At 48.0% G+C, this 16,536-nt stretch overlaps 1 protein-coding gene across 4 annotated transcripts in view; it reads right to left on the bottom strand.

The window, feature by feature from the left end:
- Positions 1 to 12,608, bottom strand: part of LOC143981573 (uncharacterized) — a 96,195-nt gene extending 83,587 nt beyond the window's left edge. For all 4 annotated transcript variants that reach the window (XM_077479536.1, XM_077479537.1, XM_077479538.1 and 1 more), the window contains exons 1-2: positions 12,558 to 12,608; positions 5,313 to 5,369 (exon numbers count right to left, since the gene is read on the bottom strand). In XM_077479536.1, coding sequence (XP_077335662.1) covers positions 5,313 to 5,369; positions 12,558 to 12,606 — 106 coding nt within the window. In that variant the 5' untranslated portion in view covers positions 12,607 to 12,608. The remainder of the gene's footprint in view (positions 1 to 5,312; positions 5,370 to 12,557) is intronic.
- Between the last annotated feature and the right edge of the window lie 3,928 nt (positions 12,609 to 16,536).

Here is a 16,536-nt window from a genome sequence, read left to right as displayed (position 1 = left end):
ATCTTCCTAGGTTGAGAGTCCAGCCTGGAGATTTCAGATATTTACGGCTGAGATCAGACTCTGGTTTTAGACCTGAGACTGAATGATCTATTAAAAGTAGATCTTCTAATAGGCTAGGATGGCTATGCCTTGAGCCCTTAACCTGGTTAAAGGAGGTGCCAGAATCTTTCAGAACACTCGTAGCGCTGTGGCTAAGCCGAATGGCAGGACCACAACTGAAAAAAATCATTTTATATTTCAAATCACAGAAATTTCTGGTAAGCGGGAAACTTTGGCACCTGGAGATATGCAACTCCCCTCCTTGCAGGATGGACACAGCCAATCGAATTATGAAAGGATCGGATGCTTAAGTGCCGATTCAGATCTCCAAGATGAAGAATGGGGGTTTAGTTCTGGAACCTTAAAAGGTCTGAGCCCAAAAAAAAAAACCTGTTCCACTAAGGAAAGCGCGGATATCACCAACTGGGATAAGAGCCGATCCAGAGACCACAAAGACTTTCTCTGGAACCTTAGGAACATTCTCCGAGGAGACGTAAACTCTTGCATAAAGACTGCCGCATCAGCAGCCCCAAGGACCCCACAGGCAGCACCCAAACAGGACCCGAACCCCGGACCCTCAGATCAAAAGCAGACCGAGCCATCCAGGCTCTTGGAACCCTAGTCGTAACCTAGAGAAAAACAATTGCAGAAATCCCTCTGCTCTTGACATTGTTCCTGCCAGACTGAGAATCACAGGACCTTTCTCCTCACCCAAACAAGTGGGGGAGCTCCTTCATGAGAAGGCTTTAGCATTATGGGCTTTCTGCCCCCAAGATACTGGTGCTGCTCTTGGGGACTTTCCCCTGAACCCGACGATTGAGAGACAGTCGAGACTGTCTAGAGGCAGATGCCCGGGCATAGGAGAGGCACAATAACTGCTATTAATCCTAGCTTTTAAAGTACAATGTTGTCAAAAGGAAATGCCGGTGTCACCAAACCTGACCAGCAACCTCTCTGCCCTGTCCCTCCACCGCCAGGCAGCAGCTTCCTTCACAGCGCTTTAAACACTTCCTGGAAGTGTGGCCGGCGCCTTACGCCGTTAGCCACGCCTGCCCCGCACACGGTACGGGGCCCCCCCTCCTTTTTCAAAGGAGCCGATTTTCTCACACAAGCGGCGTCCTGCAGCATGGCGGGGGGGGGGAAATCGGTGTTATATCCTCCATCTCAAAAAAAATAAATAAAAAATTCTAAAAACAAGGCAGATGGTCTGGCATACTAAAGAGAGAAAATGCCAATCTGGGGCCACAGGGACCCCCTTTTCTTATCAGAGTGTCTGTGCCGGCTGAAAGAGAGGAGAGTGGAGCTTCTGCTGTTTCCAGTGTCAGGATGGCGAGTACTCAATACAGCCTCCAGTGGTGACACACAGACATGACAACACAATACATAGAAGGAGAAATTCCTGAGAAAAACCCAATCTTCACCCTTCACGGTCGGCTCCGAGACCTTAAAAGGAAACCTTCAGGAACTGGGGAACACTCAGGTTAACACACGATCCTGAAGATCGACGGCATTACTAATAAAAAATAAAAATAAAAATGCCATAAATCTACCCCATATTTTGTAGACGCTATAACTTTTTTGCAAACCAATTGATAAACACTTATTGAGATTTTTTTTTTTTTACCAAAAGTATGTAGAATATTTAATCGGCCTAAACAAAATAGTTTTTATATATTTTTGGGAGAAAAAAAAACCCAACAAAAACTTAGAACCTTACCATTGTCCGGGCTCAGGCGAGTGGGGAGGGAGCGATCCCCGCTGAGCAAGAGGATCACCACGGATCCGCCCCGTGTGAAAGAGCCCTTAGCCCTTGTACACCCGGTCGGAGATTCCGACAACCAAATCCGATGGATTTTGTCCGAAACTGTTGTATACACACGGTCGGACAAAGTTGTCGGAAAATCCGACGTGATGACGTAATTTCATTACGACGGGACTACGTTCACGCTAGTAGCCAATAGCTTTCGTGTAGGAATTTGATCTGAGCATGCACTTTGTCCGATCGGAATACTCTACACATGATCGGAGTATGTCCGATCGGAGCATTTTGTGGGAAAATTTTACCAACAAGTTGGAAAAGTTGGTCCGTCGGAGACCACACACAGTCGGAATATCCGACAAAACGGTCCGATCGGACACATTCCGTCTCTCACCTCTCAATCCGCGGATTGCGTGGTGTGCCGATCTGTGGATTGAGCCCATAGGAAAGGCCGCAGCTTCGGCCTAGCTCTGGAGCTGCGGCCATCTTGGTACACCCGGCAGTGGCCTAGGTGAGCGGCACGCTGACATCATCACCTGCCTCAACTGCTCGTGGATCTGCCTGCCTGTGTCATGGTAAGCAAGCAGACAATCGTAGGGGAGATGATGTGGATATTACTTATAACTGAAATTAGTCGATTAATCGATTAAAAAAAAATTATTTGTTTTAAACATATTGTATGGCTCTCGCGGAATTACATTTTAAAATATGTGGCATTCATGGCTCTCTCAGCCAAAAAGGTTCCCTACCCCTCGTCTATCACATAAAATTAGAGCTGCGCGATTAATTGTTAAAAAAAAAACGCGATCTCGATTCACTGAGAGTAGGCGATTCTTTCATATAAAGAAGTGAGGAGATTATCTGCTCACTCAGCTGTCAAAAGGAAGCATCCAGGGCAGTCTGCCAAGTTTAGAACTTGAAACATTGTAACTAACTTCTTAGATCAAAGGGATAGAACTTGTGTAAACAAATAATCTGGGCAGTCTGCCAAGCTTTCAACCACTAAATGCAGGAAGTTTAACCACTTAAAGTCTAAATCTTTTTCTGACACTTAAGTTAAAATCAATATTGTTTGCTAGAAAATTACTTGGAACCCCCAAACAAAATAAATATATATTTATATATATATATATATTTGTATATATTTAGCAGAGACCTTAGGGAATAAAATGGCAATTGCTGCAATATTTTATCTCACACTGTGTCCAGCAGTCTTTCAAATGCAATTATTTGGGAAAAAAATACACTTCAATAAATAAAAAAAATAAAAAAAAACAGTAAAGTTAGCACAATTTTTTTTTGTTTTAATGTGAAAGATGATGTTACGCTGCCAGAATCGTGATCCATCTTCTAAGCAAAAAAATTGTGATTCTCATTTTAGCCAGAATCGTGCAGCTCTACATAGAATCCCAGTGAAATGTTTTTGGGCGTAACATGACAAAATGTGGAAAATGTCAAGGGGTATGAATACCTTTTCAAGGCACTGTATACTTTAACCACTTCCCACCCGCTGGCCATCATACGTCCTTGACTTTGTGGGGGGATATCTCAATGTTGGGTGCAGCTACAGACATCATTCAGATATCGGCTTTATCAGCCGGTGATTCCCTGCACCATAAGAATGATCATAGCGGCTGTTCCACCGCTTGATCGTTCTCATGGGCGGTGACAGGGGATGTACCTGCCCCCTCCCACTGGTGCTTCTACCCTCTCAACACTTCCATCGGTGAGTCGCAGAACGGATCCCTCAGCCCCGTATGTTTACCACAGAGATTTCACTCAAAGTCCAAGATGCTCCATAACATCCACCTAAAAATAAGTGGTTAAATGCCACACCACCATACCACAACCACGCACATTGCATATGGTTGTGGAGCGACTCCATTCATTTACATAGGTGGTACTGCCCTCCATTTTTGCCATGAGTGCATAACCTTGTCTGCCTTTGCAGCTTGGGGGGGTTTATATCAAGACCTAACTGCCTGATCTACACCCACCCCACTGATCTACACACCCAGATCTACACCCACCCACCCCACTGATCTACACGCCCAGATCTACACCCACCCACCCCACTGATCTACACGCCCAGATCTACACCCACCCACCCACACCTACACCCATCCACACCAAGATCTACACCCACCCACCCCACTGATCTACACGCCCAGATCTACACCCACCCACCCCACTGATCTACACGCCCAGATCTACACCCACCCACCCCACTGATCTACACGCCCAGATCTACACCCACCCACCCACACCTACACCAAGATCTACACCCACCCACCCCACTGATCTACACGCCCAGATCTACACCCACCCACCCCACTGATCTACACGCCCAGATCTACACCCACCCACCCCACTGATCTACACGCCCAGATCTACACCCACCTACCCCACTGATCTACACGCCCAGATCTACACCCACCCACCCCACTGATCTACACGCCCAGATCTACACCCACCCACCCCACTGATCTACACGCCCAGATCTACACCCACCCACCCCACTGATCTACACACCCAGATCTACACACCCAGATCTACACCCACCCACCCCACTGATCTACACGCCCAGATCTACACCCATCCACCCCACTGATCTACACACCCAGATCTACACCCCCCCACCCCACTGATCTACACGCCCAGATCTACACCCACCCACCCCACTGATCTACACGCCCAGATCTATACCCACCCCACTGATCTACACGCCCAGATCTATACCCACCCCACTGATCTACACGCCCAGATCTACACCCACCCATCTACACTCCCAGATCTACACCCACCCAACCCACTGATCTACACGCCCAGATCTACACCCACCCACCCCACTGATCTACACAACCAGATCTACACCCACCCAACCCACTGATCTACACAACCAGATCTACACCCACCGCCACTGAGCTACACACCCACCCACGCCACTGATCTACACGCCCAGAATTACACCCACCCACCCCACTGATCTACACGCCCAGAACTACACCCACCCACCCCACGGATCTACATGCTCAGATCTACACCCACCCACCCCACTGATCTACACGCCCAGATCTACACCCACCCACCCCACTGATCTGCACGCCCAGATCTACACCCACCCACCCACCCCACTGATCTACACACCAAGATCTACACCCACCCACCCCACTGATCTACACCCACACAACCACCAATGGTGGTCACCTCTGACATGCTTGGCCATGTACATATGGGTGCAGTGGATTCTGGAAAATTTGACGGACACTATGCTAATAACTCAGGCCAAGAGGTAGTGGATGATAACCTCACAACACGCTGGTTGTACAGGGACCGGCCTGTACTTGTACAGAGGACCACACTACAAATAATAATCCTCACCAGATCACTATTCATGTATGGAGTGTATGAGAACAACGGCCATTTATCATCACTCATTCAATGTCCACAGATGGGAGTGCCAATATGGCCACCATTAGAATACAAAGCTTTACAAGTATAGGAACAAACTTACCTTTGCAGCAGGTGAGAAAGTAATAGACACTATCAAAAAAGGTCACCATGCAGGGGGCTAGAATATAGACAAAAAAAGTGACATCAGTTTATGATCAGTAAGGCCCTTCATGGAAGGAGGTATAAATTGTTTATAGATAATAAATATAATAATATAATTCAAGAAAAAAAAAAAAGTGTTTAAAGTTTTGATTTATTATAACCCCAGGGGTGGTACACGGCTTCCCAGTCATGTGATCACAGGGGCCGCCTATCAGAGCAATTAAGTGATTGGAAGCCAGTCCTACCGGCTCTCCCCATCGTTGCTCGATAACCAGGAGTGGTCAGTGAAAGTGTGGTCATAGTGTGGGGTGCCAACTGAGCATGCTCCCAGCAACACCGGCTATACACATCTATGTGGCAGCATGGAATAAGGCCCACCTCTGTGCTGTCACATATAGGAGTATAACCCCCATCAAGGAGGTTACTAAACACATCAGCTGCAACATAAACAATCATACGGTACAAATCAGACAGGCTTTCTGTGGCTTTAAAACTTCTTTCCAGTCATATTTTTTTTAAACATGGGGAGGAGGGGAGCCAATCAAGGAGATAATCTTTTGGACAAGGATATTGTCCGGTAGACATGTGCAGAGTAAAATATTTCGTTTCGGAATTTCGTTTTCGTCCGAAAACTTAATTTATTTAGTTACTCCCGAAATTTGTTTTTATTTATTTAGTTTTTCGTTCAAAAATTGCATTCGTCCGAAAATCCACATAAATTATGGTCGAATCTGTCTTTGAAGGCTTATGGTGTCTGTCAAATGTATAAAGAAGATTAGACGGAGCTAGTGTATAGCATACTTTAGAACTCTATTAAAGTCTACGGGACTCCAAAGTTCAAAATCTAAAGTGCTAATTTTAAAGGCTAATTTGCAAGTTACTGTCCTAAAAAGTGTTTGGGGACCCGGGTCCTGCCCCAGGGGACATGTATCAATGCAAAAAAAAGTTTTAAAAACGGCCGTTTTTTCAGGAGCAGTGATTTTAATAATGATTAAAGTGAAACAATAAAAGTGTAATATTCCTTTAAATTTCGTAGAGGGGGGGGGGGTTGTCTATAGTATGCCTGTGAAGGGGCGCATGTTTCTGGTGCTTAGAACTGTCCCTGCACAAAGTGTCATTTATGCAGGAAAAAAAGTCCTTTAAAATCACTTGCAGCTATAATGAATTGTCGGCTCCATAATACAGAGAACACTCATTGAAAGTCATTGATAAAAAAAAAAAGCGTGGGGGTCCCCCAAATTCAATTACCAGGCCCTTCAGGTCTGGTATGGATATTAAGGGGAACCCTGCCTCAAATTTAAAAAAAAAATTGACGTGGGGTTCCCCCTAAAAATCCATACCAGACCCTTTATCCGAGCACGCAACCTGGCAGGCCGCAGGAAAAGAGGGGGGGACAAGAGAGCGGCCCCCCCTCCCTTCTGAACCGTACCAGGCCACATGCCCTCAACATTGGGAGGATGCTTTGGGGGTCTGTGACCCCTCAAAGCACCTTGTCCCCATGTTGATGAGGACAAGGGCCTCATCCCCACAACCATGGCCGGTGGTTGTGGAGGTCTGCGGGCGGGGGGCTTATCAGAATCTGGAAGCCCCCTTTAACAAGGGGACCCCGAGATCCCGCCCCCCCCCTGTTTGAAATGGTAAGGGTACCCCTACCATTTCACAAAGAAAGTGTAAAAAATGGTTAAATAAAACAAACACACTTTTGAAAAATTCATTAAAAAAAAAAAAAAAAAGATTCCAGCGGCGGTAATCCACTCTTGCTATCCAGCGACGGACGGTCATCTCTCCAGCGATGTCTCATCTCATCCAGCGCAGCGAATCCACCGTCACCTGACCCCACCCTCCCTCTGACGCAAGGGGAAACCCGGGGTTCCCCGTGACGTATGGGTGACCCCGCGCCCCTCTGATGTAACACAGGCAGGTTTCCGTTACATCAGAGGGGTGTGGGGTCACCCATACGTCACAGGGAACCCCGGATTTCCCCTTGCGTCAGAGGGGGGCGGGGTCAGGTGACGGGTGGCCCCGCCCTCCGTATATAAGAAACGTCAGGCCGCCGGAATCCTTGCAGTGTCTCCACAGCGGAGACAGAAGAAGGATGTATTCGCTGCGCTGGATGAGATGAGCCATCGCTGGAGAGATGACCGTCCGTCGCTGGATAGCAAGAGTGGATTACCACCGCTGGAATCTTTTTTTTATTTTTAATAAAGGAATTTTTCAAAAGTGTGTTTGTTTTAACCATTTTTTAAACTTTCTTTGTGAAATGGTAGGGGTACTTTTGTACCCCCTTACCATTTCAAACAGGGGGGGGGCGGGATCTGGAGGTCCCCTTGTTAAAGGGGGCTTCCAGATTCTGATAAGCCCCCCGCCCGCAGACCTCCACAACCACCGGCCATGGTTGTGGGGATGAGGCCCTTGTCCTCATCAACCCCCAAAGCATCCTTCCAATGTTGAGGGCATGTGGCCTGGTACGGTTCAGGAGGGAGGGGGGGCCGCTCTCGACCCCCCCTCTTTTCCTGCGGCCTGCCAGGTTGTGTGCTCAGATAAAGGATCTGGTATGGATTTTTAGGGGGAACCCCACGTCAATTTTTTTTTAAATTTGACGCGGGGTTCCCCTTAATATCCATACCAGACCTGAAGGGTCTGGTTATGGATATTTAGGGGGAACCCCACGTCAAATTTTTTCTTAAATTTGAGGCAGGGTTCCCCTTAATATCCATACCAGACCTGAAGGGCCTGGTAATTGAATTTGGGGGACCCCCACGCTTTATTTATTTATTTTTTTATCAATGACTTTCAATGAGTGTTCTCTGTATTACGGAGCCGACAATTCATAATAGCTGCGAGTGATTTTAAAGGACTTTTTTTCCTGCATAAATGACACTTTGTGCAGGGACAGTTCTAAGCACCAGAAACATGAGCCCCTTCACAGGCATACTATAGACAACCCCCCCTACGAAATTTAAAGGGATATTACACTTTTATTGTTTCACTTTAATCATTATTAAAATCACTGCTCCCGAAAAAACGGCCGTTTTTAAAACTTTTTTTTGCATTGATCCATGTCCCCTGGGGCAGGACCCGGGTCCCCAAACACTTTTTAGGACAGTAACTTGCAGAATCTTTTCTCTCTGTCAAATCTTTTTTCTCTGTCGAATATTTTCTCTATATAATCTTGGACTAATAGAGGTAAGGTTAGGCACATTCGACCACAGGTTCTATAGACACAGATTGTTGTCAGAGTCATGTCAAATCTCCTATTCTATATCGAACTGTTGTAACAATGAAAACGAAAATAAAGCATTTATGTCGGATCTTTCGTTTTTCAGATTTTGTGCTTTCGTTATCGTTTGTCAAAACGAAAACGAAAATAGCTGAAATTCGGACGAAAATGCATTCGGACGAAAACGAATGCACATGTCTATTGTCCGGTACCACATGCTATGGAAAAAAAAAAAAAAAAAAAACCCCACTAGAAAAAAACAAATAAGGACTTCCACAGTACCACACAAATATAAAATAAGATTACGTTTATTCATACAAATGATAGCGCAATTCCAATATGTTCACTTTTTGCAATAGAACATTTATTATTCTCATTAGGGATCAATCGATATGTTTTTTTTCCAATGCAATACCGATATTACGGGCACCTCTCCTGCCGATATTTTGTACATTTAAAACTTTTTTTTTTTTTTTACACTGTCCTTGTACATTTTTATGATTGTAATCACTGTTATTGCTGTCACAATGAATGTAAACATCCCATGTGACAGTAATAGGGGGTGACGGGTCCTCTTTATATTCTTTATAGACCCCAGATCTCTCCATAAAGAGGACCCGTCACCCCCTATTACTGTCACATGGGATGTTTACATTCATTATAGACCCCGGATCTCTCCTCCTGCAGGTCACGCCCCCTGCTCCTGTATCACAGGATTTGACAGCGGCGAGAGCCAATGGTACAACGAGGGAGGGAGACGGCGGCGGGAGCCAATGGTACAACGAGGGAGGGAGACGGCGGCGGGAGCCAATGGTACAACGAGGGAGGGAGACGGCGGCGGGAGCCAATGGTACAACGAGGGAGGGAGACGGCGGCGGGAGCCAATGGTACAACGAGGGAGGGAGACGGCGGCGGGAGCCAATGGTACAACGAGGGAGGGAGACGGCGGCGGGAGCCAATGGTACAACGAGGGAGGGAGACGGCGGCGGGAGCCAATGGTACAACGAGGGAGGGAGACGGCGGCGGGAGCCAATGGTACAACGAGGGAGGGAGACAGCGGCGGGAGCCAATGGTACAACGAGGGAGGGAGACAGCGGCGGGAGCCAATGGTACAACGAGGGAGGGAGACAGCGGCGGGAGCCAATGGTACAACGAGGGAGGGAGACAGCGGCGGGAGCCAATGGTACAACGAGGGAGGGAGACAGCGGCGGGAGCCAATGGTACAACGAGGGAGGGAGACAGCGGCGGGAGCCAATGGTACAACGAGGGAGGGAGACAGCGGCGGGAGCCAATGGTACAACGAGGGAGGGAGACAGCGGCGGGAGCCAATGGTACAACAAGGGAGGGAGACAGCGGCAGGAGCCAATGGTTCGACGAGGGAGGGAGACAGCGGCGGGAGCCAATGGTTCAACGAGGGAGGGAGACAGCGGCGGGAGCCAATGGTTCACCAAGGGAGGGAGACAGCGGCGGGAGCCAATGGTACAACGAGGGAGGGAGACAGCGGCGGGAGCCAATGGTACAACGAGGGAGACAGCGGCGGGAGCCAATGGTACGAGGGAGGGAAACAGCGGCGGGAGCCAATGGTTCACCAAGGGAGGGAGACAGCGGCAGGAGCCAATGGTTCGACGAGGGAGGGAGACAGCGGCGGGAGCCAATGGTTCGACGAGGGAGACAGCGGCGGGAGCCAATGGTTCAACAAGGGAGGGAGACAGCGGCGGGAGCCAATGGTACAACGAGGGAGGGAGACAGCGGCGGGAGCCAATGGTACGACGAGGGAGGGAGACAGCGGCGGGAGCCAATGGTACGACGAGGGAGGGAGACAGCGGCAGGAGCCAATGGTACAACGAGGGATGGAGACAGCGGCGGGAGCCAATGGTACAACGAGGGAGGGAGACAGCGATGGGAGCCAATGCTTCAACGAGGGACGGAGACAGCGGCGGGAGCAAATGGTTCAAAGAGGGAGGGAGGTAGCGGCGGGAGCCAATGGTACAACGAGGGACGGAGACAGCGGCGAGAGCAAATGGTTCAACGAGGGAGGGAGACAGCGGCGGGAGCCAATGGTACGAGGGACGGAGACAGCGGCGGGAGCCAATGGTTCAACGAGGGAGGGAGACAGCGGCGGGAGCCAATGGTTCAACGAGGGAGGGAGACAGCAGCAGGAGCCAATGGTACAACGAGGGAGGGAGACAGCGGCGGGAGCCAATGGTTCAATGCTCCAAGTCTCTTTGGATAAAGTCTACGAGTCTTGCCACATCTTATCACTGGGACTTTTGTCCATTCGTCCTTCTTGCAAAACTGCTCCAGCTCCTTCAAGTTGGATGGTTTGTGCTTGTGAGCAGCAATCTTTCAGCCTGACCACAGATTTTCTATTGGATTGAGGTCTGGGCTTTGACTAGGCCATTCCAAAACATTTATATGTTTCCCCTTAAACCACTCAAGTTACATAGTTACATAGTTAGTCAGGTTGAAAAAAAAGACATGTCCATCAAGTTCAACCACAAAAAAAATAAAAAAATAATAATAACATCATACAATCCCATATACCCAATTCTATACCCACAGTTGATCCAGAGGAAGGCAAAAAACCCCAGCAGAGCCATGATCCAATTTGCTAAAGCAGGGGAAAAAACTCCTTCCTGATCCCCCCGAGAGGCAATCGGATTTTCCCCGGTTCAACTTTACCTATAAATGTCAGTACCCAGTTATATTCTGTACACTTAGGAAATAATCCAGGCCCTTCTTAAAGCAATCCACTGAGCCGGCCAGATCCACCTCTGCAGGGAGTCTATTTCACATTTTCACAGCTCTTACTGTGAAGAAACCTTTCCGTATTTGGAGATGAAATCTCTTTTCCTCTAGACGTAAAGAGTGCCCCCTTGTCCCTCTTTGTTGACTGTAAAGTGAAGAACTCGACACCAAGTCCCCTATATGGACCCCTTATATATTTGTACATGTTGATCATATCCCCCTTAATCTCCTCTTATCAAGAGAGAATAAATTCAGTTCCTGTAATCTTTCCTCATAGCTGAGCTCCTCCATGCCTCTTATCAGTTTGGTTGCCCTTCTCTGCACTTTCTCCAGTTCCCCGATATCCTTTTTGAGAACTGGCGCCCAAAACTGAACGGCATATTCCAGATGAGGTCTTACTAATGATTTGTACAGATGATATCTCTCTCTCTGGAGTCCATAACTCTCTTATACAGGAAAGAACTTTGCTCGCTTTAGAAACCGCAGCTTGGCATTGCATGTTATTATTGAGATTATGATCTACCAAAACCCCCAGACCCTTCTCCACCCACCCACCGCCACTGAGCTACACGCCCAGAACTACACCCACCCAGCCCACTGATCTGCACGCCCAGATCTACACCCACACACCCCATTGATCTACACGCCCAGATCTACACCCACCCACCCCACTGATCTACACGCCCAGAACTACACCCACCCACCCCACGGATCTACACGCCCAAAACTACACCCACCCACCCCACTGATCTACATGCCCAGATCTACACCCACCCACCCACCCCACTGATCTACACGCCCAGATCTACACCCACCCCACTGATCTACACACCCAGATCTACACCCACCCACCCCACTGATCTACACACCCAGATCTACACCCACCCACCCCACCGATCTACACCCACACAACCACCAATGGTGGTCACCTCTGACATGCTTGGCCATGTACATATGGGTGCAGTGGATTCTGGAAAATTTGACGGACACTATGCTAATAACTCAGGCCAAGAGGTAGTGGATGATAACCTCACAACACGCTGGTTGTACAGGGACCGGCCTGTACTTGTACAGAGGACCACACTACAAATAATAATCCTCACCAGATCACTATTCATGTATGGAGTGTATGAGAACAACGGCCATTTATCATCACTCATTCAATGTCCACAGATGGGAGTGCCAATATGGCCACCATTAGAATACAAAGCTTTACAAGTATAGGAACAAACTTACCTTTGCAGCAGGTGAGAAAGTAATAGACCCTATCGAAAAAGGTCACCATGCAGGGGGCTAGAATATAGACAAAAAAAGTGACATCAGTTTATGATCAGTAAGGCCCTTCATGGAAGGAGGTATAAATTGTTTATAGATAATAATATAATTCAAGAAAAAAAAAAAAAGTGTTTAAAGTTTTGATTTATTATAACCCCAGGGGTGGTACACGGCTTCCCAGTCATGTGATCACAGGGGCCGCCTATCAGAGCAATTAAGTGATTGGAAGCCAGTCCTACCAGCTCTCTCCATCGCTGCTCGATAACCAGGAGTGGTCAGTGAAAGTGTGGTCATAGTGTGGGGTGCCAACTGAGCATGCTCCCAGCAACACCGGCTATACACATCTATGTGGCAGCATGGAATAAGGCCCACCTCTGTGCTGTCACATATAGGAGTATAACCCCCATCAAGGAGGTTACTAAACACATCAGCTGCAACATAAACAATCATACGGTACAAATCATAGACAGGCTTTCTGTGGCTTTAAAACTTCTTTCCAGTCATATTTTTTTTTAGACATGGGGAGGAGGGGAGCCAATCAAGGAGACAATCTTTTGGACAAGGATATTGTCCGGTACCACATGCTATGGAAAAAAAAAAAAAAACCCCCACTAGAAAAAAATAAGGACTTCCACAGTACCACATAAATATAAAATAAGATTACGTTTATTCATACAAATGTTAGCGCAATTCCAATATGTTACATTTTTTTGCAATAGAACATTTATTATTCTCATTAGGGATCAATCGATATGTTTTTTTTCCAATGCAATACCGATATTACGGGAACCTCTCCTGCCGATATTTTGTACATTTAAAACTTATTTATTTTTTTACACTGTCCTTGTACATTTTTATGATTGTAATCACTGTTATTGCTGTCACAATGAATGTAAACATCCCGTGTGACAGTAATAGGAGGTGACGGGTCCTCTTTATGGAGAGATCCGGGGTCTATAATGAATGTAAACATCCCATGTGACAGTAATAGGGGGTGACGGGTCCTCTTTATGGAGAGATCCGGGGTCTATAATGAATGTAAACATCCCATGTGACAGTAATAGGGGGTGACGAGTCCTCTTTATGGAGGGATCCGGGGTCTATAATGAATGTAAACATCCCATGTGACAGTAATAGGGGGTGACGGGTCCTCTTTATGGAGAGATCCGGGGTCTATAATGAATGTAAACATCCCATGTGACAGTAATAGGGGGTGACGGGTCCTCTTTATGGAGAGATCCGGGGTCTATAATGAATGTAAACATCCTATGTGGCAGTAATAGGAGGCGACGGGTCCTCTTTATGGAGACATTCGGGGTCTATAATGAATGTAAACATCCCATGTGACAGTAATAGGAGGCGACGGGTCCTCTTTATGGAGAGATCCGGGGTCTAAAATGAACGTAAACATCCCATGTGACAGTAATAGGGGGTGACGGGTCCTCTTTATGGAGAGATCCGGGGTCTATAATGAATGTAAACATCCCATGTGACAGTAATAGGAGGTGACGGGTCCTCTTTATGGAGAGATCCGGGGTCTATAATGAATGTAAACATCCCATGTGACAGGAATAGGAGGTGACGGATCCTCTTTATGGAGAGATCCGGGGTCTATAATGAACGTAAACATCCCGTGTGACAGTAATAGGGGGTGACGATTCCTCTTTATGGAGAGATCCGGGGTCTATAATGAATGTAAACATCCCATGTGACAGTAATAGGAGGTGACGGGTCCTATTTATGGAGAGATCCGGGGTCTATAATGAATGTAAACATCCCATGTGACAGTAATAGGGGGTGACAGGTCCTCTTTATGGAGAGATCCGGGGTCTATAATGAATGTAAACATCCCATGTGACAGTAATAGGGGGTGACGGGTCCTCTTTATATTCATTATAGACCCCGGATCTCTCCATAAAGAGGACCCGTCACCCCCTATTACTGTCACATGGGATGTTTACATTCATTATAGACCTCGGATCTCTCCTCCTGCAGGTCACGCCCCCTGCTCCTGTATCACAGGATTTGACAGCGGCGAGAGCCAATGGTACAACGAGGGAGGGAGACAGCGGCGGGAGCCAATGGTACAACGAGGGAGGGAGACGGCGGCGGGAGCCAATGGTACAACGAGGGAGGGAGACGGCGGCGGGAGCCAATTGTACAAACGAGGGAGGGAGACAGCGGCCGGAGCCAATGGTAAAACGAGGGAGGGTGACAGCGATGGGAGCCAATGGTACAACGAGGGAGGGAGACAGCGGCAGGAGCCAATGGTACAACGAGGGAGGGAGACAGCGGCGGGAGACAATGGTACAACGAGGGAGGGAGACAGCGGCGGGAGACAATGGTACAACGAGGGAGGGAGACAGCGGCGGGAGCCAATGGTACAACGAGGGAGGGAGACAGCGGCGGGAGCCAACGGTTCAACAAGGGAAGGAGACAGCGGCGGGAGCCAATGGTTCAATGAGGGAGGGAGACAGCGGCGCGAGCCAATGGTTCAATGAGGGAGGGAGACAGCGGCGCGAGCCAATGGTTCAACGAGGGAGGGAGACAGCGGCGGGAGCCAATGGTACAACGAGGGCGGGAGCCAATGGTACAACGAGGGAGGGAGACAGCGGCGGGAGCCAATGGTACGAGGGGCGAAGACAGCGGCGGGAGCCAATGGTTCAAAGAGGGAGGGAGGTAGCGGCGGGAGCCAATGGTTCAACGAGGGAGGGAGACAGCGGCGGGAGCCAATGGTTCAACGAGGGAGGGAGACAGCGGCGGGAGCCAATGGTACAACGAGGGCGGGAGCCAATGGTACAACGAGGGAGGGAGACAGCGGCGGGAGCCAATGGTTCAAAGAGGGAGGGAGGTAGCGGCGGGAGCAAATGGTACAACGAGGGACGGAGACAGCGACGGGAGCAAATGGTTCAACAAGGGAGGGACCCAGTGGCGGGAGCAAATGGTACAACGAGGGACGGAGACAGCAACGGGAGCCAATGGTTCAACGAGGGAGGGAGACAGCGGCGGGAGCCAATGGTTCAACGAGGGAGGGAGACAGCAATGGGAGCCAATGGTTCAACAAGGGAGAGAGACAGTGGCAGGAGCCAATGGTTCAACGAGGGAGGGAGACAGCGGCGGGAGCCAATGGTTCAATGCTCCAAGTCTCTTTGGATAAAGTCTACGAGTCTTGCCACATCTTATCACTGGGACTTTTGTCCATTCGTCCTTCTTGCAAAACTGCTCCAGCTCCTTCAAGTTGGATGGTTTGTGCTTGTGAGCAGCAATCTTTCAGTCTGACCACAGATTTTCTATTGGATTGAGGTCTGGGCTTTGACTAGGCCATTCCAAAACATTTATATGTTTCCCCTTAAACCACTCAAGTTACATAGTTACATAGTTAGTCAGGTTGAAAAAAAAGACATGTCCATCAAGTTCAACCACAAAAAAAAAAAATAATAATAACATCATACAATCCCATATACCCAATTCTATACCCACAGTTGATCCAGAGGAAGGCAAAAAACCCCAGCAGAGCCATGATCCGATTTGCTAAAGCAGGGGAAAAAATTCCTTCCTGATCACCCGAGAGGCAATCGGATTTTCCCCGGTTCAACTTTACCTATAAAATGTCAGTACCCAGTTATATTCTGTACACTTAGGAAATAATCCAGGCCCTTCTTAATGCAATCTACTGAGCTGGCCAGATCCACCTCTGCAGGGAGTCTATTCCACATTTTCACAGCTCTTACTGTGAAGAAACCTTTCCGTATTTGGAGATTAAATCTCTTTTCCTCTAGACGTAAAGAGTGCCCCCTTGTTCTCTTTGTTGACTGTAAAGTGAATAACTCAACACCAAGTTCACTATATGGACCCCTTATATATTTGTACATGGTGATCATATCCCCCCTTAATCTCCTTTTATCAAGAGAGAAAAAATTCAGTTCCTCTAATCTTTCCT

Source organism: Lithobates pipiens, unplaced genomic scaffold (genome assembly GCF_037356315.1).
Source record: "Lithobates pipiens isolate NorthernLeopardFrog02 unplaced genomic scaffold, aLitPip1_a1.2 Scaffold_16, whole genome shotgun sequence".
Classification (NCBI taxonomy): Eukaryota; Metazoa; Chordata; class Amphibia; order Anura; family Ranidae; genus Lithobates; species Lithobates pipiens.
This window is presented reverse-complemented; position numbering and strand designations above follow the sequence as displayed.